The sequence below is a fragment of the Podarcis filfolensis genome (assembly GCF_964270895.1).
Source record: "Podarcis filfolensis genome assembly, chromosome: 14".
NCBI lineage: Eukaryota > Metazoa > Chordata > Lepidosauria > Squamata > Lacertidae > Podarcis > Podarcis filfolensis.
Window position 1 is genome coordinate 50,224,859 of NC_139616.1, and position 20,296 is coordinate 50,245,154.

The 20,296-nt window shown below is 42.0% G+C and overlaps 1 protein-coding gene and 1 long non-coding RNA gene across 9 annotated transcripts in view; one reads left to right on the top strand and one right to left on the bottom strand.

Moving 5' to 3' along the window:
- The window catches only part of SDK1 (sidekick cell adhesion molecule 1), a 575,941-nt gene that overhangs the window by 432,255 nt on the left and 123,390 nt on the right, over positions 1–20,296 (top strand). For all 8 annotated transcript variants that reach the window (XM_083585530.1, XM_083585534.1, XM_083585535.1 and 5 more), the window contains 3 exons: positions 1,978–2,076; positions 7,719–7,910; positions 9,020–9,141. In XM_083585530.1, the coding sequence (XP_083441656.1) occupies positions 1,978–2,076; positions 7,719–7,910; positions 9,020–9,141 (413 nt within the window). The remainder of the gene's footprint in view (positions 1–1,977; positions 2,077–7,718; positions 7,911–9,019; positions 9,142–20,296) is intronic.
- Positions 1,051–16,959, bottom strand: LOC310749294. Its single transcript, XR_014541535.1, has 3 exons — positions 16,835–16,959; positions 3,615–3,710; positions 1,051–2,049 (listed from the first exon to the last, which is right to left on the bottom strand). It is a non-coding gene; the product is annotated as an uncharacterized lncRNA (long non-coding RNA).

Consider the following 20,296-nt stretch of genomic DNA (forward strand, 5'->3'; position numbering starts at 1 on the left):
GTCTCACTCCCCCTGTTTTTCTCCAAGATAGAGAGAAACCTCATATGTTCCTGAAGAGGAGTCAATCAACAGATAAGCTCCCCTGCTGGTAGTAGTTACAGGCAACAAGGCACAGCATGAATAAAATTCCCTAGTTGTTGAGACCAGCAAGCCAGCTTGATGTAGAAGTTTTCTTAGGACCAAATGAGTGTGTTCTGAGCCACTCTGGCTTATTGATGCAAAAGTCTGCCTGAATTTGACACGCCTATGGCCAGAGTTGGGACATAGTGCATCCATTAATAGAGAATCCTAGATTTGTCTTGGACCAGAAGCTCTCTTTGTGCAATACTTTGATTACTGGAGGCTGAAGAATGAAGTTTCAACAGTGTCCCCTGAATTGCAGGTGTAGAATTGGAAATTGGCTAGCACTAGCCTCTTAGCTATCTTTCTTCTCCATAGTTGGAGAGGAATCAGAGCCTGTGCAAAAGTGAAGAGGAAACAGAATATGAATTGCCAACTGATGTCAGCAGAGCAGGAAGACAGCCCAGTCTGGCAAGGATCCAAGTATTAGAAGCATAGTGAATGCAAAGTGAGCAGAAGCCTCTCTCTTCTCAATAAATCTGTGGAAGTGAGGAGAGCTAGCAGTCCCACAAATCAGTCTCTGTGCCTTCATTGAAGATCAAGATTGAACTAAGACAGCACATTTTTTTGGATGCTAGTTCTATTTTACACTGTTTTCATTGCCCACCAGAGAATACTGTTTTAAGTGCTGTTGAGCTTCAGCTGTAAAGCTTCCTTTAGAAGTTCCGCCCAGTTACACGCATGTGCTGAAGATCCTTGCCCTGTGAGTGGTATTTTGAAAGTGCTTTTTGGGAATGGGCTTTTCTAAGCAGTGGGTGGATATCCTTGACCTCCATGTGCCCTTCACTATTGCAAAGTCCCTGCTCAAATGTTATGTGACACTGCAGACATTTATTCAGCACCTGCAAAAGCCATGGGGGAAAGGTGGTTGGCTTTCTTTATTTTATTATTTTAAAGACTTTGTTATGAAGGTGAAATAACAACCCAGTAAGAAATATGACACGAAATTTATTTTCTTACAAAACAACAAAACCCACCCTGTCCAAAGGCATGGGACTGAATTACATCAGAGCTTGTTACATTCACACTTATGTCCCTTAAGTTGTTGTATTCCAGTTGTGTGGCAGTTCCAGTTCTGTGCAAGCACAGCAACCAAAGAAAGTCTGTCCTATGCCCTCTTCTTTTGTGCTGTACATAATAAAAGTATAACAAGCCACGAAAAATGTGGTCTTTTCATTTTGTTCCCCTTTCTGTTTTTAGCTTAGTAGTCAGGTTTTTTTTTCTATCCATGTTAATTGCCAGACTTCTTTAGACCATGTGGTCAATGCACAGCCTCTAAAAATTCCAATATCTAGCTATTACTGCCTTGGCTGCTAATAAAAGCTGGCCAATAAGATGTTTAAAATGCAGATTCATATTGACCACTAGGTAATGATTAAGTAAAGGCGACTATGCCCTTTGATTATATTTTGTGCAGTCATGCCTCTAATTTCTTTCAACAGTTCCTCTCAGAATGTGGCCACCTTTTCACAGGTCTGCCACATGTGGCGATGTGAGCCCAACACCACACACACACACCCTCCAACAAGATGGTTTGCTTCCACAAGGGGCAACAGCACATGAGGCTGTTTTTCAGGATTCAGCCTGATCTGATTATATTCAATGAAGAGAAGAGACTTTGAATCAGTGTGACTAAATCTCTTCCTGCCACTCTCCTTAGCTCTGTGAAAAGAGGATGGGGTAAAATCTTTCATGCAGATGATAATTAGAATGGCCCTTAGCACATTGATTGCTCTGACAGCACTCTCTGCAGGTAGTAGTCCTGGCCTAGGTGCCTGTTTTCTCTCTTTGGCTAAATCAGATCTGAAGTGAACAGAGCCTCTCCTGTTATAACAGATTTCTTTTTCTGATTGCCAGAGCCAGGAGCTGTGGGGCACCTGAGTTTCACCGAGATTCTGGACACTTCGCTCAAGGTCAGCTGGCAAGAACCTGTAGAGAAAAATGGCATCATTACAGGCAAGTATCAGCAAGCAGCCACTTACGAAAAGATGGGGAGGGGAATAGGAGAAAAAGAAAGAAACTCATTGCACTACAGTGATCAATATGGCCAGCTTTTATCGAGAGCTTCTGGCGGAGAATTCAAGCTTGCCGCTACTACTATTTAAAGCTTGAAGAGTCAGCAAAGGTGTGTATTGAGAGTTCATTCGGCAGTTACAACTAGCTCACAGTCATGGCCTCTAAAAAAGTTGTCTGTGGGGCAATTTAGCTCCCCACATCTATTTGAGCTTGTAAAATCTCATGCCTCTCCACCCCTATGACATGCACATGGTAGTTTCTGTTTCTCTGCAACTCAACGAGGTTGGAGAGCCACTGTTTCCAGTTGTCAAGACTTTTTAGGGTTGAATTTATAACAAGGACATCAAAATCCATTAAAATCTTAATCTTCATATTGGCCCTTGGGTCTGGAAAATGTTAGTTCCCTGTTGACCAAAATTCCATTTATGTATTTCATGTATGATGTGCTCCAAAAGAATGTGTTTTCTTTTGCTGTCAGTGGCAGAGGTTTCACTGGGCCATGCTTCTTTGCTATTTATGCACATGAAACTTGTGACCTTTGGAATGCAAAGACACCCATTGCTTCATTATTGGTAATCCACACAGCAGCGGATCCCACATATTTAGGCAGAGACAGCGTGGGTCTTGGACAAAAAGCTTTAAAGAGTTTTAATAACCTTCTGTGCTGCGCGTATTTCTCACATGCATGTGATTTAATTGGGTCTATGTGTATGCCTTGGACCCCACTACCTGAAAGATCGTCTCTCCCATATGGACCTGCCTGGCTGTTAAGATCCTTGAATGAGCACCTTCTCCCAGTCCTAGCAACATTAGAGGCCCAGTTGGTGGTGGCTCAAGAGAGGCAGGGCCTTTTCTGTGGCTACCCTCATACTGTGGAATTCTCTCCCAAGAGAGGCCAGCCTTGTGCCCTCCTTGTTATCCTTCCTCTGGCAGGCTAAGACCTTCCTGTTCAGACAGGCCTTTGAAAACTAAGGTGAAGACGATATTGACCACAGGGCTGCCAGGCCAGGCCAAAATGTATTTTAATGTTGTTGTTTTTAAAAATGTGTTTTGGTGTTTTTTGACTTGGATACTTCCTTCTATGGAAGTTATATGGTCACAAAAAACAATAAAATCTGCTTGCCTGCCTACCTGCTTGAAAGCGATCTCAACAATTGCTGGAAGCTTTCAACCCAAAATGTGGCAACTAGGCAATGAAATCATACCCATGTGCTGAGCTCATGCACCAACCTACTTATGGTATGACCTCCTCTCAGAGGTGTGTTATGCCCAAACTTGATTGAGAATTTGATGACAATTAAAGACCCATCTCTTTGCCCAAACTTTTGAGAGGGGTGAGGTGAAATGCTGATTGGTGGATTGCTTTTTTCATTCCCCTCTGCCATGTAGACTTAGTAAATGTTGCATTTTTGGTTGTGTTTTAGACTGTTAAATGTGGTTATTTGTGGGTTTTAGTGTCAAAAGTATATGTAACAAACCAGTAATGATTTCATCATGGATTCTGCGCCATGTCATTGTGGATGTGTTATGAAACATTTCCTCCTAGAGAAAATCAGGGCTAGTCCATGTGGTTGCTAGAAAACAAAAAGCAGAGCACAAGATGAAACAAGATGGCCCTAGCCAACGGGGATGCAAGCAGGTCCTATGGAAGCTTTGAAGCTGGCTTAGTAAGGTGACAGTTCGTTCTATACCTGAATCAAATTATTTTAGGAAAGGGGGAGGAAAGTGAAGATCCCTTTTATTTATGAGGAAATGTAGGCCTAGAGACATGTCAGGCAAGGTTTATAAGGAAGAAAAAGTTCCCCTGTTACGGTGAACATTGCATTTAAGGCAGGGAGATGGGAGGTGGCGAAATCATTCATTTCCCTTGAATGGTTCAGTGGCTTATCCAATGCTGCTTAGAAACCTAAGAGTGCTTAGGAGGCTCCCACTTCATCACTTCAGTGCATGGATGTCATTTGCTGTGACTTGGTTTTTAATTCTAGTGTGCGGAATGAGAGGAAAGCGCAGAGGGCATTAGGAGGGAGCAAGCCAGCTTTGGTAAATTGCCCGTTGCTCTCATTGTAAATTTCAGTATCTTCCTCTCTCCCTCAGCAAACTCTGATTTATGAGGGCCTGGATGCAGACGGACAGTTTGTGATTGGATGTACTGCTCTCTCATACAGAATTTACTCCAGATCAACAGAAAATTATTTCTGAAACTCTTCTGGTCATTAGTTTCAGTTAGGCTGCAGCTTATGGAGAAGGGGCTAATGCCAGAGAACAAGGAATGCTTCTTCTCCTGCCTGAAACTGGAGTCAGATAAAACCCAATTGCCTCTGCCTCTTCAGTTCTTCTAGGATGCTACTCATCTTGCGCAGTTTCTGCCTTTTAAAAGTTAGAAAAAGTCGAAGAGGCAGATGGAAGGAACTTCCTTCCATCTGCCTCTTCCTTTGGACTTCATAGTTTCTTCTGCAAGTTCAGTTCCTTCTCGCAAGGTTGGGCTCCATGTGTTTTGTTTTTATCTGGTTTGGCTGGACTCCTTTTCAGAAGTAGAACATTTGGTGTGTTGGTGGTGGGGTTTTCTGCCTGCTCAGGGCCAGTTCATTGTGGCAGGGTGACAGGATAAAGCTTTGGCGCTTCAACTGCTGCAGAGCTCATCAGATGGGCAAGCGATGCCTTTGAAGATAACTTTCTTCAAAGGATAAGAGTGCAAAACAAAATATCTTGCCCTCACATAGATTTTGTGGTCACGTGGCAGTAGAGGCTCATGGAAAAATTGAGTGTGCCATACGAAATCCAGCAATTATGTGATGCAAAACAGATAAGACATCCTTTTATTCCATAGATTTGCGTTGGTAAACATGCAGCAATCTTTTTGACCTTCCTGAAAGACACTTTTACTATTAGACATCACTTGAGTTATTCCTTTATATATTTTATGTCTCTACCTCTGAGACCGTTTTCAGATAAAAGATAGTAGATGATGGTGTATCACGTCAAAATCATCATTATTTATCCTTGAAAATACTATCCCATCCAAGTTTGTCATTCAGCAAGTCTGGAAGGGCCAATGTGGTTGTTTCATGACCAAGCTAGTTGCTGGAGAGCTGTCCTCTCTTACGCTAGTGAGCTTGAATCACATCCTATTCACATCCCTTCAGGAGTGTCCTGTACCTTCCTGCCCTGATCCTAATCACCAGGGAAGTTGCAATCAAGCAAACTTTTCCAACCAGCTCTCTCTCAGCTGTCACAAGAAAGGTTCACAAATGTGCTCCAGAGTTAATAAAGTTGTCACCAGGGGTTCAGAGGAGGGAGAGAGGAGAACAAGCAAAATCAGAAGCAAAATTGAGAAAATTGGGTTATAGACAGTCTGGAAAGTTCACCGAAGGCAGGCAGAAATGAAAGAGGAAAGGAGTGAATGGCTTAACAAGCAAGTCTACAATAGAAAAGTGAGGTTGGAGGGTCAGGTGCTGCACAGATAAGGACAATGGCTTTCCTGTACAAGGTTTAAAAAGGCAAGATAATGATCCACCCTGCTTAAAAAAGTATATGCAAGGGCAGCTGTGGAGATCCCCCCCCCACACATATTGTTTTAAAATTCTCAGCATGTTCTTCTGGTTAGCATCTCATTTGTAAGGTTTTCCATAAGGTCTCATTGGTGACAGTAGCTTTTGCCTAGTACAAGACATTACTTGTGTAAAGACGCACAGATGTTTTTCCTTTGGTTTGTTGAACTGTTTTAAAAAATATATGTACCAATAATGTCACCACCATTAAGCGATGATCTCAAACTCTTACAAGCTTCTACAAACCAGATCTAGTGGTGGATGGACTCCCTGAAAGTATAGAGAATCTAGATGAGTAAACAGCTTCTTTCCTCGAAATTCTCAAAATACAAATAAATAAAAAGGCAGGAAAGGAAAGAGAGATGTATTTGTTGGTTGGCTGGTTTGCAGTTAATAAGGGCAATAGTGGCTTGCTTAATACAAAGTGGGAGAACATCTGCTATGCATGCAGAAGGCCCCAGGCTCAGTCCCTGCTGGCCTCTCCAGGTAAGGCTGGGAGAGAATCCTGCCTGAAATCCTGGAGAGCTGCTGCCTCTCATTGCAGACAATACTGAACTAGATGGGTCAATGGTCTGACACAGTACAGTGGTACCTCGGGTTACATATGCTTCAGGTTACGGCCACTTCAGGCTACAGACTCCGCTAACCCAGAAATAGTACCTCGGGTTAAGAACTTTGCTTCAGGATGAGAACAGAAATCGTGCAGCAGCAGCGCGGCAGTAGCAGGAGGCCCCATTAGCTAAAGTGGTGCTTCAGGTTAAGAACAGTTTCAGGTTAAGAACGGACCTCTGGAACAAATTAAGTACATAACCAGAGGTACCACTGTATAAGATTTATGCTGCTCTGTCAAAACATGCAACCTGGCCCTGGGCTCATCTGGACTTCCTTTCATGCAGTGCTTTCCAGTTACAGTGGAACCTTGGTTTTCAAACATAATCCATTGCAGAAGACTATTCGACTTCCAAAACATTCAAAAACCGAAGATAAATGGGTGGTCAGCAAAATCCATTGAAAAAAAGGAAAAAGACGCAGCGGAATCCTTTCGACTTCCGAAGCGCTTTCAAAAACAGAAGCAATTACTTCTGGGTTTTTGGCGTTCAGGTTCCAAATCATTTGTCAATGGAGATGTTCGAGAACCCAGGTTCCACTGTAAAGGTCTGGGCTTTAAAGCTCAGTATCTGAGCATCTGGGATTTTTTTCATCCCAGTGCTTTCCCTAAGAAAACCTATGTTTTACTGCTGAATTGGAGCAAATGGCAATCCGCAGAAAAACTGATTGTCTTTTGTTCGGTAAAACACAAGTTTCTGGGAAAAGCACCGAGATCAAAGAACAAAACAAAACAAGCACTCGGACACGGAGCTTTAAGCATAGACTTGTGCCAAGAAACATAGCACAAAAGGAAGTGTTTGTGAACCCCCTCCTGCCAGCAACTGAAGATGCCACCATAAGCCGGGGACAGAGAAGGAGGGGTGTGTGTCCCTGACATTTGTTTATACCTGTACTATACTTATAATCTGGTTAGGTGCTGCAGGAAATAACCCTCAAACCTGGATGTTGGGGACAAGCACATGTGAACCTGTTGGTTACACATGTGGGAATAGCTACTTGTGGGAGGAGCAGAGAAATAAAATGATCCAGAAATAAAATTTCCTGATGCTTGAGGTGGATGTTGAAGAAGCAAAAACTGAGCTGCCACTGAGTCGCCCTTGGGTTGCAAACACAGCTGAGGGCTCTGTCGGCATGTCACTCTCTGAAACCCCATGGGCAGCAGAATGGGCAGGTGAAGCTCCTTCAGCCTAGGGGGGCAGCAACCTTTGCTTTGTTGCAGTTGACACCAGCTTAATGAGCAAACATTGCTACATAGAAAAGTGCTTTTCTGTTTAAGGAGAGTATCAACACACTGGAGGCTCCTTGGCCAAGTCACTGAGCTGTTCTTTGAACAGATTTTTAAGACTGCACAGGGAACAGGCGTGGAAGACGCCTCTGATAACAGCTGCTTGATTTCTTTGTCCTTTTTTCCCCTTCCCTTTCCAGGCTACCAAATCTCCTGGGAGGTGTACAGCAGGAATGAATCGCGTCTTGCTCGCACTCTTGCTAACACAACCCTTGAGTACAAAATTACAGGCTTGTCATCTCTCACCACTTACACGATAGAGGTAGCGGCAGAGACGTCAAAGGGGACCGGCATGGTCACTTCATCAACCATTTCGTCTGGTGTTCCTCCAGGTTGGTAAAAACAGAAATCGGAACAGCCCCAGAAATATTGTTGTGTGATGGGTATAATTAATTCTTCTTCTATTTTTTTTGAATGCCAAAGGATCACAAGGGCTACTTACAGAAGTAAAGTGAAAAATGGAAATGTAGGAGATATATTTACATTGGTATATCTTTCATATTTGCAATGGTCTGGTGCATGGTTGTCATATAACGTGATTCAGGAAAGATGTGGGTGGGAGGTTATACTGGGGCCTTTTCAAGGCTAATGGTGAAATGAGTAGTTAAAGGAATCGAGTCCCTGCATTAATGTAGTGCCCTTAACTCTGTGCCATTGCATCTACACCTTTATGAATGCCTTGCACAAGATGGGAAGCAGAGGCTTAGAATCTGGACTCTAGCAAGCTGCCAGGGCTGAGGAGAAGAAAATAGTCTGAGCTGAAATACTCTTACCCTCTCCTACTTCTCAGGGATGATAGCCCATGAGGGGAGTTGAGTGGCAGGTGAGATGAGGAGGCACTCAAACCACTTTTAGTGCCTTGCTATCCACATATAATGACCAGAATTGCATCATTATGCATTTATCATTATTATTTTGTTTCACTGGCAATCCCATTTCTACCAAGGAGTCACTTGCTTTGAGGTATTATCCAAGCTTTGAATGCACATAGAGCTCTATAAGATATAAAGATTCTTTTGATACCCATAGCAGAGAATGGGTCATCTTCAAAAATGTCCTGGTTCAGAGTCAATAGACCTGTTACTATCAATTCTTGGAGAGTGACAATGGGGGAAGGAATTTCGCCTTCATATCCTCTTTGTTGTTCCTTTGGAGGCCAGAGAGAGAAACAGGATGTTGGACCAGGTCGGCTCTTTTGCAATCCAGTAGATCACTTCTGATGTTCATATCTGCCACTGGAAAATAATAGCCAGATGGGTGGGGCATAAATAATAAAATTGTTGTTGTTGTTGTTGTTGTTGTTGTTGTTGTTGTTGTTGTTGTTGTTGTTGTTGTTATTTATTGCAGCTGTTCAAGCTGTTGAAATGTTGAGCTGTGTATTTATCCCCTGACTGTCTTCTTTTTCTCCCTCTTTTTCTGTTTGGTGTGTTGCCATATATAGAGCTTCCTGGTGCACCATCCAATTTGGTCATTTCCAACATCAGCCCCCGCTCTGCCACCCTTCAGTTCCGCCCTGGGTACGATGGAAAAACATCCATCTCCAAATGGATAGTGGAAGGCCAGGTATGCAAAATATTTGTGGATGATGTTTAAGATTTCCATTTTAATTAAGTAATTCTGAGGAACTAAAAATATGATCACCTTTGATTTTTAGCTGCTAGAGTATGACCACGAGAGTCTCCTAAAAACAATTTGAAAAGGTTCAAGATTGAAGTTGGTGATTCACCTCGAAAAGATGATGTTGTTTTGTTGCAGCATCAGACTCACAAGAGCGATATCTCATAGGCTGTTGGCTGTGCGTTCCTGAGTGAGGGCTTAGAGCAAATGTACCAAATAAGTATACAGTGGTACCTTGGTTCTCAGACGCCTTGGTACTCAAACAACTTGGAACTCAAACACTGCAAAGCCTGAAGTAAGCATTCCGGTTTGCAAACTTTTTTTGGAAGGCGAAAGTGCTCCGCTTTGAGTGTTAAGCTTCCGTATTGAGTGCCACACTTCCGTTTTGAGTGTTACGCTGAGGTCTGTCTGTTTTTGCTATTTATTTTGCGTTTTTGTTTTTGCGGCTTTTTTCTTTTGTTTTTCTGACTGTGTGGAATCCAGTTCAGCTACTGATTGATTGATTGTGTGACTGCAGTACATTGTTTATTGCTTTCATTTTATGGATCAATGGTTTCGTTAGATAGTAAAATTCATGTTCAATTGCTGTTTTAGGGGTAGTTTTTAAAAGTCTGGAACAGATTAATCCATTTTGCATTACTTTCTATGGGAAAGTGAGCCTTGGTTTTGGAACGCTTTGGTTTTGGAACGGACTTCTGGAATGGATTAAGTTTGAGAACCAAGGGACCACTGTAGTTAGCAAGTGAGCTGATGGATCTGCCTGGCTTGCAGGGGAGTCAAGAGATTGGCTTTTCTGCTACAGGGAAGTGGTAACAGGATGCCTGTTAAAAGAGGGGATAGATATTTCTCCACTAAGAAGGAACAGAAATTGCATACAGACAGTGAACAAGGCTGGCCTTCCATTCTATTCAGAGAACAGGGGCAAAGGTGAGAGCATTTGCTGTTGCCTTTAAATGCACCGAGTTGATAATCAAGAGTGTGTAAGCTATTAGCTTTCTTCAAAGGGAGAGCAAGGGAGAAATGCTAAGAAATGCATTTAGATGAAAGCTATTTTCAAAAGCATGATCTTCCTGCTTGGCTGTATAAAAATATTTCCATCTTGAGCACTTTATTAAGGTTTGATGCTTATGTCACTATCAGTACATTTGCAATTGTACAGGATTTAAAAATATAAAAATGTGCCTCAACTCACTGGCCTTGGGAATGATTATTTGTCTGTCTCTCTCTCTCTTTCAATCTCTTTCTTTCTTTCTTTCTTTCTTTTAATGGATTAGGCAAGTTTATGGAAACTAAGTCTGTCAACAGATAACAAATGCAATTTACTGTCCATGTTTTAAAGTCAATGTATCTCTGATTGTGGTGTATATGATAAACAATAGGGGCACCACAATTAGCACCCCACTAGATATTTTTCTTATTATTCATTCCTGATTATTTGTGCCCGGGGTGGTTCTACAACATCCTGCTTTCAATACTGCCTACACCTGCAAAAGTTTGAGGCTATACTGCTTTGTTTCCAACCTGTGCATGTCCCATAGTTTCCTGCTGAAATCCTGTCACTTTCGATACCTCAGAACTAGTGAAGGAAGATGATGTTCTTTTGTTGTTTAGTCGTTTAGTTGTGTCAGACTCTTCGTGACCCCATGGACCAGAGCACGCCAGGCACTCCTGTCTTCCACTGCCTCCCGCAGTTTGGTCAGACTCATGTTTGTAGCTTCGAGAACACTGCCAAACCATCTCGTCCTCTGTCGTCCCCTTCTCCTTGTGCCCTCCATCTTTCCCAACATCAGGGTCTTTTCCAGGGAGTCTTCTCTTCTCATGAGGTGGCCAAAGTATTGGAGCCTCAGCTTCAGGATCTGTCCTTCCAGTGAGCACTCAGGGCTGATTTCCTTAAGAATGGATACGTTTGATCTTCTTGCAGTCCATGGGACTCTCAAGTGTCTCCTCCAGCACCATAATTCAAAAGCATCAATTCTTCGGCCATCAGCCTTCTTTATGGTCCAGCTCTCACTTCCATACATCACTACTGGGAAAACCATGGCTTTAACTACACGGACCTTTGTTGGTAAGGTGATGTCTCTGCTTTTAATGATCCTGTCTAGGCTTGCCATCGCCTTTCTCCCAAGGAACAGGCGTCTTTTAATTTCGTGACTGCTGTCACCATCTGCAGTGATCATGGAGCCCAAGAAAGTAAAATCTCTTACTGCCTCCATTTCTTCCCCTTCTATTTGCCAGGAGGTGATGGGACCAGTGGCCATGATCTTTGTTTTTTTGATGTTGAGCTTCAGACCATATTTTGTGCTCTCCTCTTTCACCCTCATTAAAAGGTTCTTTAATTCCTCCTCACTTTCTGCCATCAAGGTTGTGTCATCTGCATATCTGGGGTTGTTGACATTTCTTCCAGCGATCTTAATTCCGGCTTGGGATTCATCCAGCTCAGCCTTTCGCATGATGAATTCTGCATATAAGTTAAATAAGCAGGGGGATGTTCTTTAGAAATCCATAACTAATGTTTTTTGTTGCATCTCTGACACCTTATAGAATATACTCACAAAAACCCACCAATCTCTAGTCTAGAGGGACCCTCCATCATGACCCGTTAGTGACCTTCCCAAGGCATCTAACTGGTTGCTGTTGTCTTTCGCATCAGCCAGTTTTAAATTGGAATGTTGGAATTCTGCAACTGGTTAGAGACTAAGAAATCCTCAAATGTTGTGCTGGGTTTTATGATTTGAGAAGGAAGCCTCTCATGCACGGAAGGGGAGAGACATCATACCAAGGGATATTATCAGTATTTGTGTGCTGAACTTTGTTAGTTGGTGTACAAAAAATGAAAATAAAACAGGCCCTCCCTTTACATTTACCTTCTAAACCAAGATATCCCCCCGCCATTAAGACTCTGTGCCTTTAATGCCTACCTAAAAGGTAAAGGGACCCCTGACAGTTAAGTCCAGTCGCAAACAACTTTGGGGTTGTGGCACTCATCTTGCTTTACTGGCCGAGGGAGCTGGCATTCGTCCGCAGACAGTTTTTCCAGGCCATGTGGCCAGCATGACTAAGCTGCTTCTGGCGAAACCAGAGCAGTGCACGGAAATGCTGTTTACCTTCCCGCCGGAGCGGTACCTATTTATCTACTTGCACTTTGATGTGCTTTCGAACTGCTAGGTTGGCAGGAGCAGGGACCGAGCTATGGGAGCTCACCCCGTCATGGGGATTTAAGCCTCCAACCTTCTGAGTGGCAAGCCCAAGGCTCAGTGGTTTAGGCCACTGCACTACCCACATCCCTGATGCCTACCTAGTAGGATATAATTCAACAGGTGTAGTTTTCTCTATGTGGACACACCACGGTGGAGAAATCTGTGCCTCTCATACTATTGTATTCAAATGGATTATTGAATACTACTTTATTTGACATAAGCTGTTCATTTCAAAGTTACGTTTTGATTGTGACTTTTTCATATTGGATCAGATTGTTGAAAGGTGTGTGATCTTTGTCGTTTCTTCAGCTTGTAAGCCGCCTTGCTTATAATAATATAGAAAGGCGGTATTCAAATTAAAAGTGAAATGAAATACAGTGGTACCTCGGGTTACAGATGCTTCAGGTTACAGACTCCGCTAACCCAGAAGTAGTACCTCTGGTTAAGAACTTTGCTTCAGGATGAGAACAGAAATTGTGCAGTGGCGGCGCGGCAGCAGCGGGAAACCCCATTAGCTAAAGTGGTACCTCAGGTTAGGAACAGTTTCAGGTTAAGAACGGACCTCCAGAATGTACATCTTAAAGCTTCTGTGAGGAGAAAGGCAATCCTAATCATACCACAGGTTTGTTCCCCCCCCCAAAAAAAATAATACACCCCTGGGCCTTCCTCATCCTTAATCTGTCTGTATGCATTATTTAAGAATTTGCCCCATTAGGGGAATAAAAAAATCAATCCAGGATGTGAAACAGTCAGCAAGATTGAAAGATGACTTCTCTTCTTTTACTCTTGAGCTGCTTCAGATTTTCATTTTGTTTATTTGTTTGTTTTTGCAGTGCAGTAAAGGAAGTGTTGAAATAGCTGGAAGACTTTCTTGTTGTGAGATACTACATAATAGATATGTGGCAGTCTATAAATAAATTGTAGAGATCTTTGTGAATGTTCAGAAGAAAGAAAGCCACAACAGGAATTGCAGACACACCTCTATATCTGTAGTCCAGCTCGCTGAGGAGTTTATCTGATCCTCAGTGGAGAAATCTGCTTTTAGATTCTGTTTCATGAGTTTCTATGCTAAACAGGCTGTCTGGGTGTGTGTGCGTTAAATTATAGGCCACAAGGGGGTAGTACAGGATGAATTGCCTTTTACAATATACTTCCAATCACTCATGTGCCTGAGTAATGAAATACTCTAGAGTTTTCTCACCTTAAGTCTTTAAGTGTGCCTCAGAGAAATACTCCTCTCCATTAGGTCTGAACAATGTCCCTCTTTGTTTCTGCTGTGGTGTCCTAGATTTATTTATTTATTTCCAGCTGGCCGTTCCTCATTTATTCTCCTGTCAGGCAAACTCTGCTCCTTCCTTCCCACCTACAGATTCCTATAAATAATATTATATGGTACTTTTAAGATTAAATGCTGAATTCCTGAGACTATTCCTTTATACTGACCATTTGTTGGTAGTGAGGTTGCTTCCAGTTGTTTGGTCCCTTTTGAATGATGCATACAGGCATTCCATTTCTTCTTCTTCTTTGGCAATCTCTCGTAGCCGAGTAAGATTGTCTTCCATAAACACAGTTTTAAAAGTGATTGTGGAGGCCAATTCTGGAACCACACGTCTTCCCATGGTGGAGTCATAGGTTTCCGGGCAGGAGTTGATCATGGTGTGGATTTGCCAAGTGTGCCTTCCTCTTAACACGTTTCTCCCTTGCGTCCTGAGTTTGAGTGCCTTCAAAGCCCATGGCACCTTGGTAAAGGCTGCTCTCCAATTGGAGTGCTTGCAGGCAAGTGTTTCCCAATTGTTGGTGTTTATACTACATTTTTAATATATATATTTGCCTTGAGACAGTCTTTAAACCTCTTTTGTTGACCACCAGCATTATGCTTTTCATTTTTAAGTTCAGAATAGAGTAGTTGCTTTGGAAGACAGTAATCAGGCATCCACACAACATGACCAGTCCAACGAAGTTGATGTTGAAGAATCACTTCTTCGACACGGGTGAACTTTGCTTCTTCCAATACACTGGCATTAGTTTGCCTGCCTTCCCAAGTGATGTGTAAATTTTTTTGGAGACACCATTGGTGAAATCTTTCGAGGTTTCCATTTAACCTTTACCTCGGCATGTGATTCCTGAACAATATCCAGGTTCCAGGGCATCATGCTGATGTTGTTCATACCGCAGATCTCAGTCAGCACATAAGCCATGGTTACACTGCAGTGCATTGCTGAAACAACATTCCCTGCACCTCTGGGAATGGTTGTGACACTCACAACATGCAAGGAGGGGAGAGTGCTCTCTTGCTTGGCCACTGCAAGAACTGGATAATGATGGGCCACTGGCCTGATCCACCAGGCTCTTCCTATGTCCATCTTGGCTAGCAGCCATTTACAGTCTTATCCTTCATGAACTTGTCTAATCCTCTTTTAAAGCCATCCAAGTTGGTGGCTCTCACCCTGTGGGATGGAGTTCATGGCTTAACTAAGCACTGCATGAAGAAGTACATTCTTTTATCTGTCCTGAAATTTCCAGCATTTAGCTTCTCTGGATGTCTGTGAGTTCTAGTGTTGGAGAGAGGGATAATTATTTTTTCTCTTACGCACTTCTCCATGCCATGTGTAATTTCTCTCACATCACCTCTCTCTCTCCTTTTCATTTTGGTGCCCCTTTTCTGAATCTTTCTGCTTCTTTCCTTCGTTTTCCCAGCTTCTTCATCTTAATGGTTTCTATTCTACATTTTGCTTTAAAAAGCTACACCAGGTACATTTGTGTTGAGATGTATCATTCTTAAACTGCAGAAATAAGGATTTGTATTGGTGTTTGGACGTTCCATGTAAACCATTCTGAAGACATAAGAACAGTAGCCTGAAATATAATGCCTGCTAATCCGAGCCAATCTTTCTTTATCTGCTGCCTCTGGCTTTTTACAGCTCCAAGTCAATTCCTCCTTCCTTCGCATCTTGCTAACATTTTACTTTGCAAGACTCAGTTTTAGAGTTGGTCTGTTCTTTTGTCATTCTAAATCATGTGTCTGCAGTATACTTGGAAACAGCCTGTGGTTTGCAAATTGAAAGCTTTTACTCTGCATCATTAGACAGAATCAGAGTTGGCATCTGGGTGTTCCTTTAACAATAGCACAAAATTCTTCAGTGTGCTTCTTGTCATAACACTTGCCTGAAGGGCAGTGTGTTTCACCAACAGAAATAGAATTTTCCCAAACTGCAAAATTAAAATGTACTTAATTTTAAAATGCTTCTCTCACATTTCAGAGGCACAGCAGTTCTGGTATTATGAATCTCTCAGGGCTTACTCACCCTTTACATTTTTGTAGTCAAATACAGACCCACGGATAGAAAATACACAGAGCTCTTATTGAGCATGAAGACTGTACCTATATTACATTTGTTACACAAATATCCAAAATGCCATAGTCAGTAAAATATCTGTTGCAACTCAAACTCTGACAAAAATGTAAGATCTAACAAATGCCTCCATTGCCTTGGAGACAATTTCATTTTCCACAAGCTGGAAGAACTGGCCCTTGTGAGTCGAGGGCCCGCCACCCACAAAGGAGTATAATAAGACACAAAGACACATTATTTTAGGTTAATGGGCAAAATTAGGCCACAACTTTTATTGGTTACAGCATGTGAGTAGTATTGGCTTAGGCATTGGATGAAACAGCAATACAAGACTCCACGGGAGTCATATCAGGGTTAACAACCAATGGGAGGAGCTTGTTGATGCAAATACAACTGGAAGCTCCCCCATGATGTCACGGGGGTCCTGCCATGGCCCTGGCCACCAGCAGGGCATCGGACAGGATCCACGACTGCTGGATTCCTTTAACAGAATACCCAAAAGAGGAGGGGTAGATGATGGCCCGTACCCAATCCTCCAACACAGCACACATATTCCAGTGCATAACTGCCAATACCAGAAAGTTGTGAGGAATTGCTACGAGGTAGGCAAAAGAACCAAGAGGCTGGTGCCAATTTGCCAACTGGATAAAAAGAAGTTGGTGGAAGAAGATTGGAAGAAATTTAAAGACTATCTACAGAAATATTGCAAAATTAATGAATGTTAGAATGATGTTGGATAGAAATTAAGTGGTTTCCAGCTGTAATGCTTTAAGAATATGGAAAAATGAATTGATAATGGATGAAAATACTGAGTTATAAAATGTTAAGTTATAGAGATAAGATAAATGAAAGAGGGTAAGGATTTGCTGATTTGATTATTTAAATGGGAATACAAGAAGGGGAGGTGTGAGGAAGTCAATGAAACAAGCAAATGACTTTTAAGTTATGAAAAACAATTGTTTTTAATTTTTCTTGTTTTTTCTGTATGTTTTACTTTTTTTAATTTTAATTTTTATTATTATGTGTTTTTGTATATTTGTCTTTGTAAAATCTTAATAAATATTTCTTTAAAAAAAAAAGAAGTCTTACCAGGCCCCTTGGGCAACCAAGGCAACCAACCGGCCCATAGCAAGGTCAATACGCAAAAGAAGCTGACCTAAGAGGGAGGGAGGGAGACCCAAAGAAAGCAGGAACAGGCTGGGAGCAGAGGGCTGCTGCGGCTGTTTAAATACGGCTAGCCCCACCCACCAGCTGGCCCCATTGGTCAGCTGGAAGGCTTGGCCAGGGCAGCAGAAGCAATCAGGAGCAGGGAGCCGAGCACACCTCCCTGCCCCAGTGGAAAGCTGCTCCCGCTCACAACCCCTCCCCTCTGGGAGGAGGAGAGGCCTTGCCAACAGGGAGGAACTGATTGACGAAGTGGAAGCACTGGGAGACATGGGAGGAAGGGATCATGGCCTCCTGGCTTTCATGATACAGAGGCAAAGGAAAGCTGAGTGTAGTCAGACATGCACTCTGGACTTGAAGTAGGCTGATTTAAGGAACTACTGGGTGAGATCCCATGGTCAGAAATATTCAACGAGAAGGGAGTCCAGGAGGGGTGGGAATTTCTTAAAAGTGAAATATTGAACGCACGAATGCAGACAATTCCAACAAGAAAGAAAAGTGAGATGCATCTAAAAGAACCAGATATGAATGCAGACTTTCAGGGGAAATCTGTAACTTTTCAAGTGCATCCTTGTCTCTCAGTGGCCAGACAGATGCTTCAATAGGAAGCCCACAAGCAGGACCCAAGCACAAGATCCCTCTCTCCTCCTGTGGTTTCCAGCGCCTGGTACTCAGAAGAAGGGCTGCCTCCAACTGCAGAGGCAGAGCCGAGCCAATTTCTTAGTTTCCTCTATGTACAAAGGAGCTGATTATAAACCTGATGAAGAACTGATGGTCTTTACAAAGTGACTTGGCTCCTTCACTAAGCTTGAAATAGCATTGTACATCAGCCCAGGCTCTGAATGCTCCCCTCCCCCCCAACCCCAGAGCAAGAATACTTTTTCGGCTTTGTTAAGCAGCCTTTTATCAACTGTAAATGTACTCCATTGCCTTTGAGATGACAGATGGCACTTGGAGAGCATAACTTGGATAAGAACCAGGATTCAAGGTTCCCAAGGTGACAGGAAAGTCTTTGCCACTCTGTAGCATTGAAGTTGAAGCCCACTCCAAAAGTTTGGTGGGAGAAGCATTATTTGCTGCCTTGGTTTGTTAATAAGTCCTAGGCACGAAGCTGGCACTTGAATCTGGAAACTGATATCACGGCAGACATCTCCAGTGTTACAATCAGTCCATGTTAAGTGTGGGCTCACTTCCATTTGCCCTGCTACTTTCTCCCAGGAAAGCCTGCAGTTCAGTACTGAATCGGAACAAACAGCAATCTGGTTTTCTATTTGTTCTGATTTGGCGCTAAAGAGCGCAGGGCAAAGGCAGAGTAATAGGAATAATGAATTTATTATACTCCACCCATCTGTCTGGGTTACCCTTGTCACTTTATGCGGCGTCCAACAAAATACAGGAGAGGGGGTGAACCACATCAAACATTAAACGCTTTCTGAAATAGGGCTGCCTTATAAACTAATAAAATGCTGCAGCAGCCTTTAGTATCAGCTTAGGTAGCTTGTGCCATTAAAAAAATAAATAAATACTAGACAGCCAGGTTTCTAATATATTTCTACCACCCCGCATCCTTCAGGAAGCAGGTGCCTATCAAAATCTTGCCTAAAGCAAACTTCCCTTCCCCAAGCAAATGTGTTGGTTGATCCTTAAGCAAAACTGAATAGGAACCAGTGACGTTTCTCAGAAGGGTTGTTATAATCCCATTTGTACGGATATAGATCATCCCTAAGCAATCACCAGATTTTGCCCGAAGCAAAATTTGAAGTGAATTTGGAAGTTCCTCTTCTGGCAGAACATCTGAGGAAGTTTGTTGATAGTCAAATATTTGTCAACAAGGCAAACAGCTTGAGCTTAGTCTACTCAGAAGTAGGTCCCATTGATTTCAATGAAGCTGATTCTCAGGCAAGTTGCTACAGGATTGCAGTGGGAACACATTTTTTTTCAGGTTACAAATTTTGGATACATTGCAATCTCAATGCACCTACAAAGACCCAGCCACCTGGAGGGAAATGTGATAGTCAGAAATATATATGGCCAGCATCCAGCTGACATGCCTACTAGGGTTTCTGGATAGGTTTATTTTTTTAAAAAAAATAACAAACAAACACAAACACATACCAAACACAGGGTATTGCAAGCTGCTTTTGGAATCTTCATTTCAAAAGTAGCTTCCCATGTAGGAAAACATGAAGTCCCTCAAAACCTTTTGGATGCATGGAATCAACCAGGTTCTGCCAGTGACCAGGTGCTTCACCTCTACACCTTTAAACTGACTAAACAAACTTTCAACAGTATCTGAAAATTTAAAAACAACCATCAAGTACAAAAATAAATACATCAAATGCCCAAATTTGGTGAACTAATTTAATGCCATTGGTAGAGGGCACTTAGTCTGTGACCCTCCAGAGGTTGTTGGACAGCAGCAGCCATCATCACTGGCTGAATCAAGATGGAGTTTACCACATCTGGAGGACAACAGATCAACCACCTATGGCAGCTCCCAGTGTTTTCTTCAAGGCTTCCCCATGAAAACTTCCCAGTGAATCCATGCTTGTCAAGAAACAGCCAAGCATCTCTGAAGACACAAGATTTACCCACCCTGGAAGAGTGGCAGATGAAGGTGATGGACTATATGGAACTGGCGGAAATGACTGGCAGAATCCAAGACCTGGGAGAAGAGTTGGTGGAAGAAGATTGGAAGAAATTTAAAGACCATCTGCAGAAACACTGTAAAATAAATGAATGTTAAAATGATGTTGGATTGAAAATAAGTGGTATTAGCAACAAAGTTAATAAGAATATGTAAAAATGGATTGATAATGGATGAAAATATAGAGTTATAATATGTTAAGATATAGAGTTAAGATAAATGAAAGAGGGTAAGGATTTGTTGATTTGATTATGTAAATGGGAACACAAAAAGGGGAGGTGTGAGGAGGTCAAGGAAACAAGCTAATGAGTTTAAAGATATAAAAAAAATGGATTTGTTTTTAAAATTTTTCTTACTTACTCGTTTTTTTGTATTTTGTATTTTTATTTTTCTCTTTTCTTTTTTCTATTTTATGTATTTTTGTATGCTTTTTTTAAAAAAATTCCTTTTTATATGCTTTCTTTTTATTCTGTAAGCCTTTGTTTTTTGTAAAACCCTAATAAATATTCTATTAAAAAAAAAAAAAGAAACAGCCAAGCATCTCTCAAACATCATATTAAATTCAAAAATCGATCCTAAATTCTTCATGAGTTGGTTTTTCTTCCTTTCTGCATTTTCTATGTATGGGCATTCTCTCACGTTTTTATGCCAATAGGTCTGTTCATTTTTATTCCCTCTCTTGTGAGAGCAGAATCCGTTTTTTTTTATTCCTTACCTCATGGCAGGTCAAGATGTTCTTG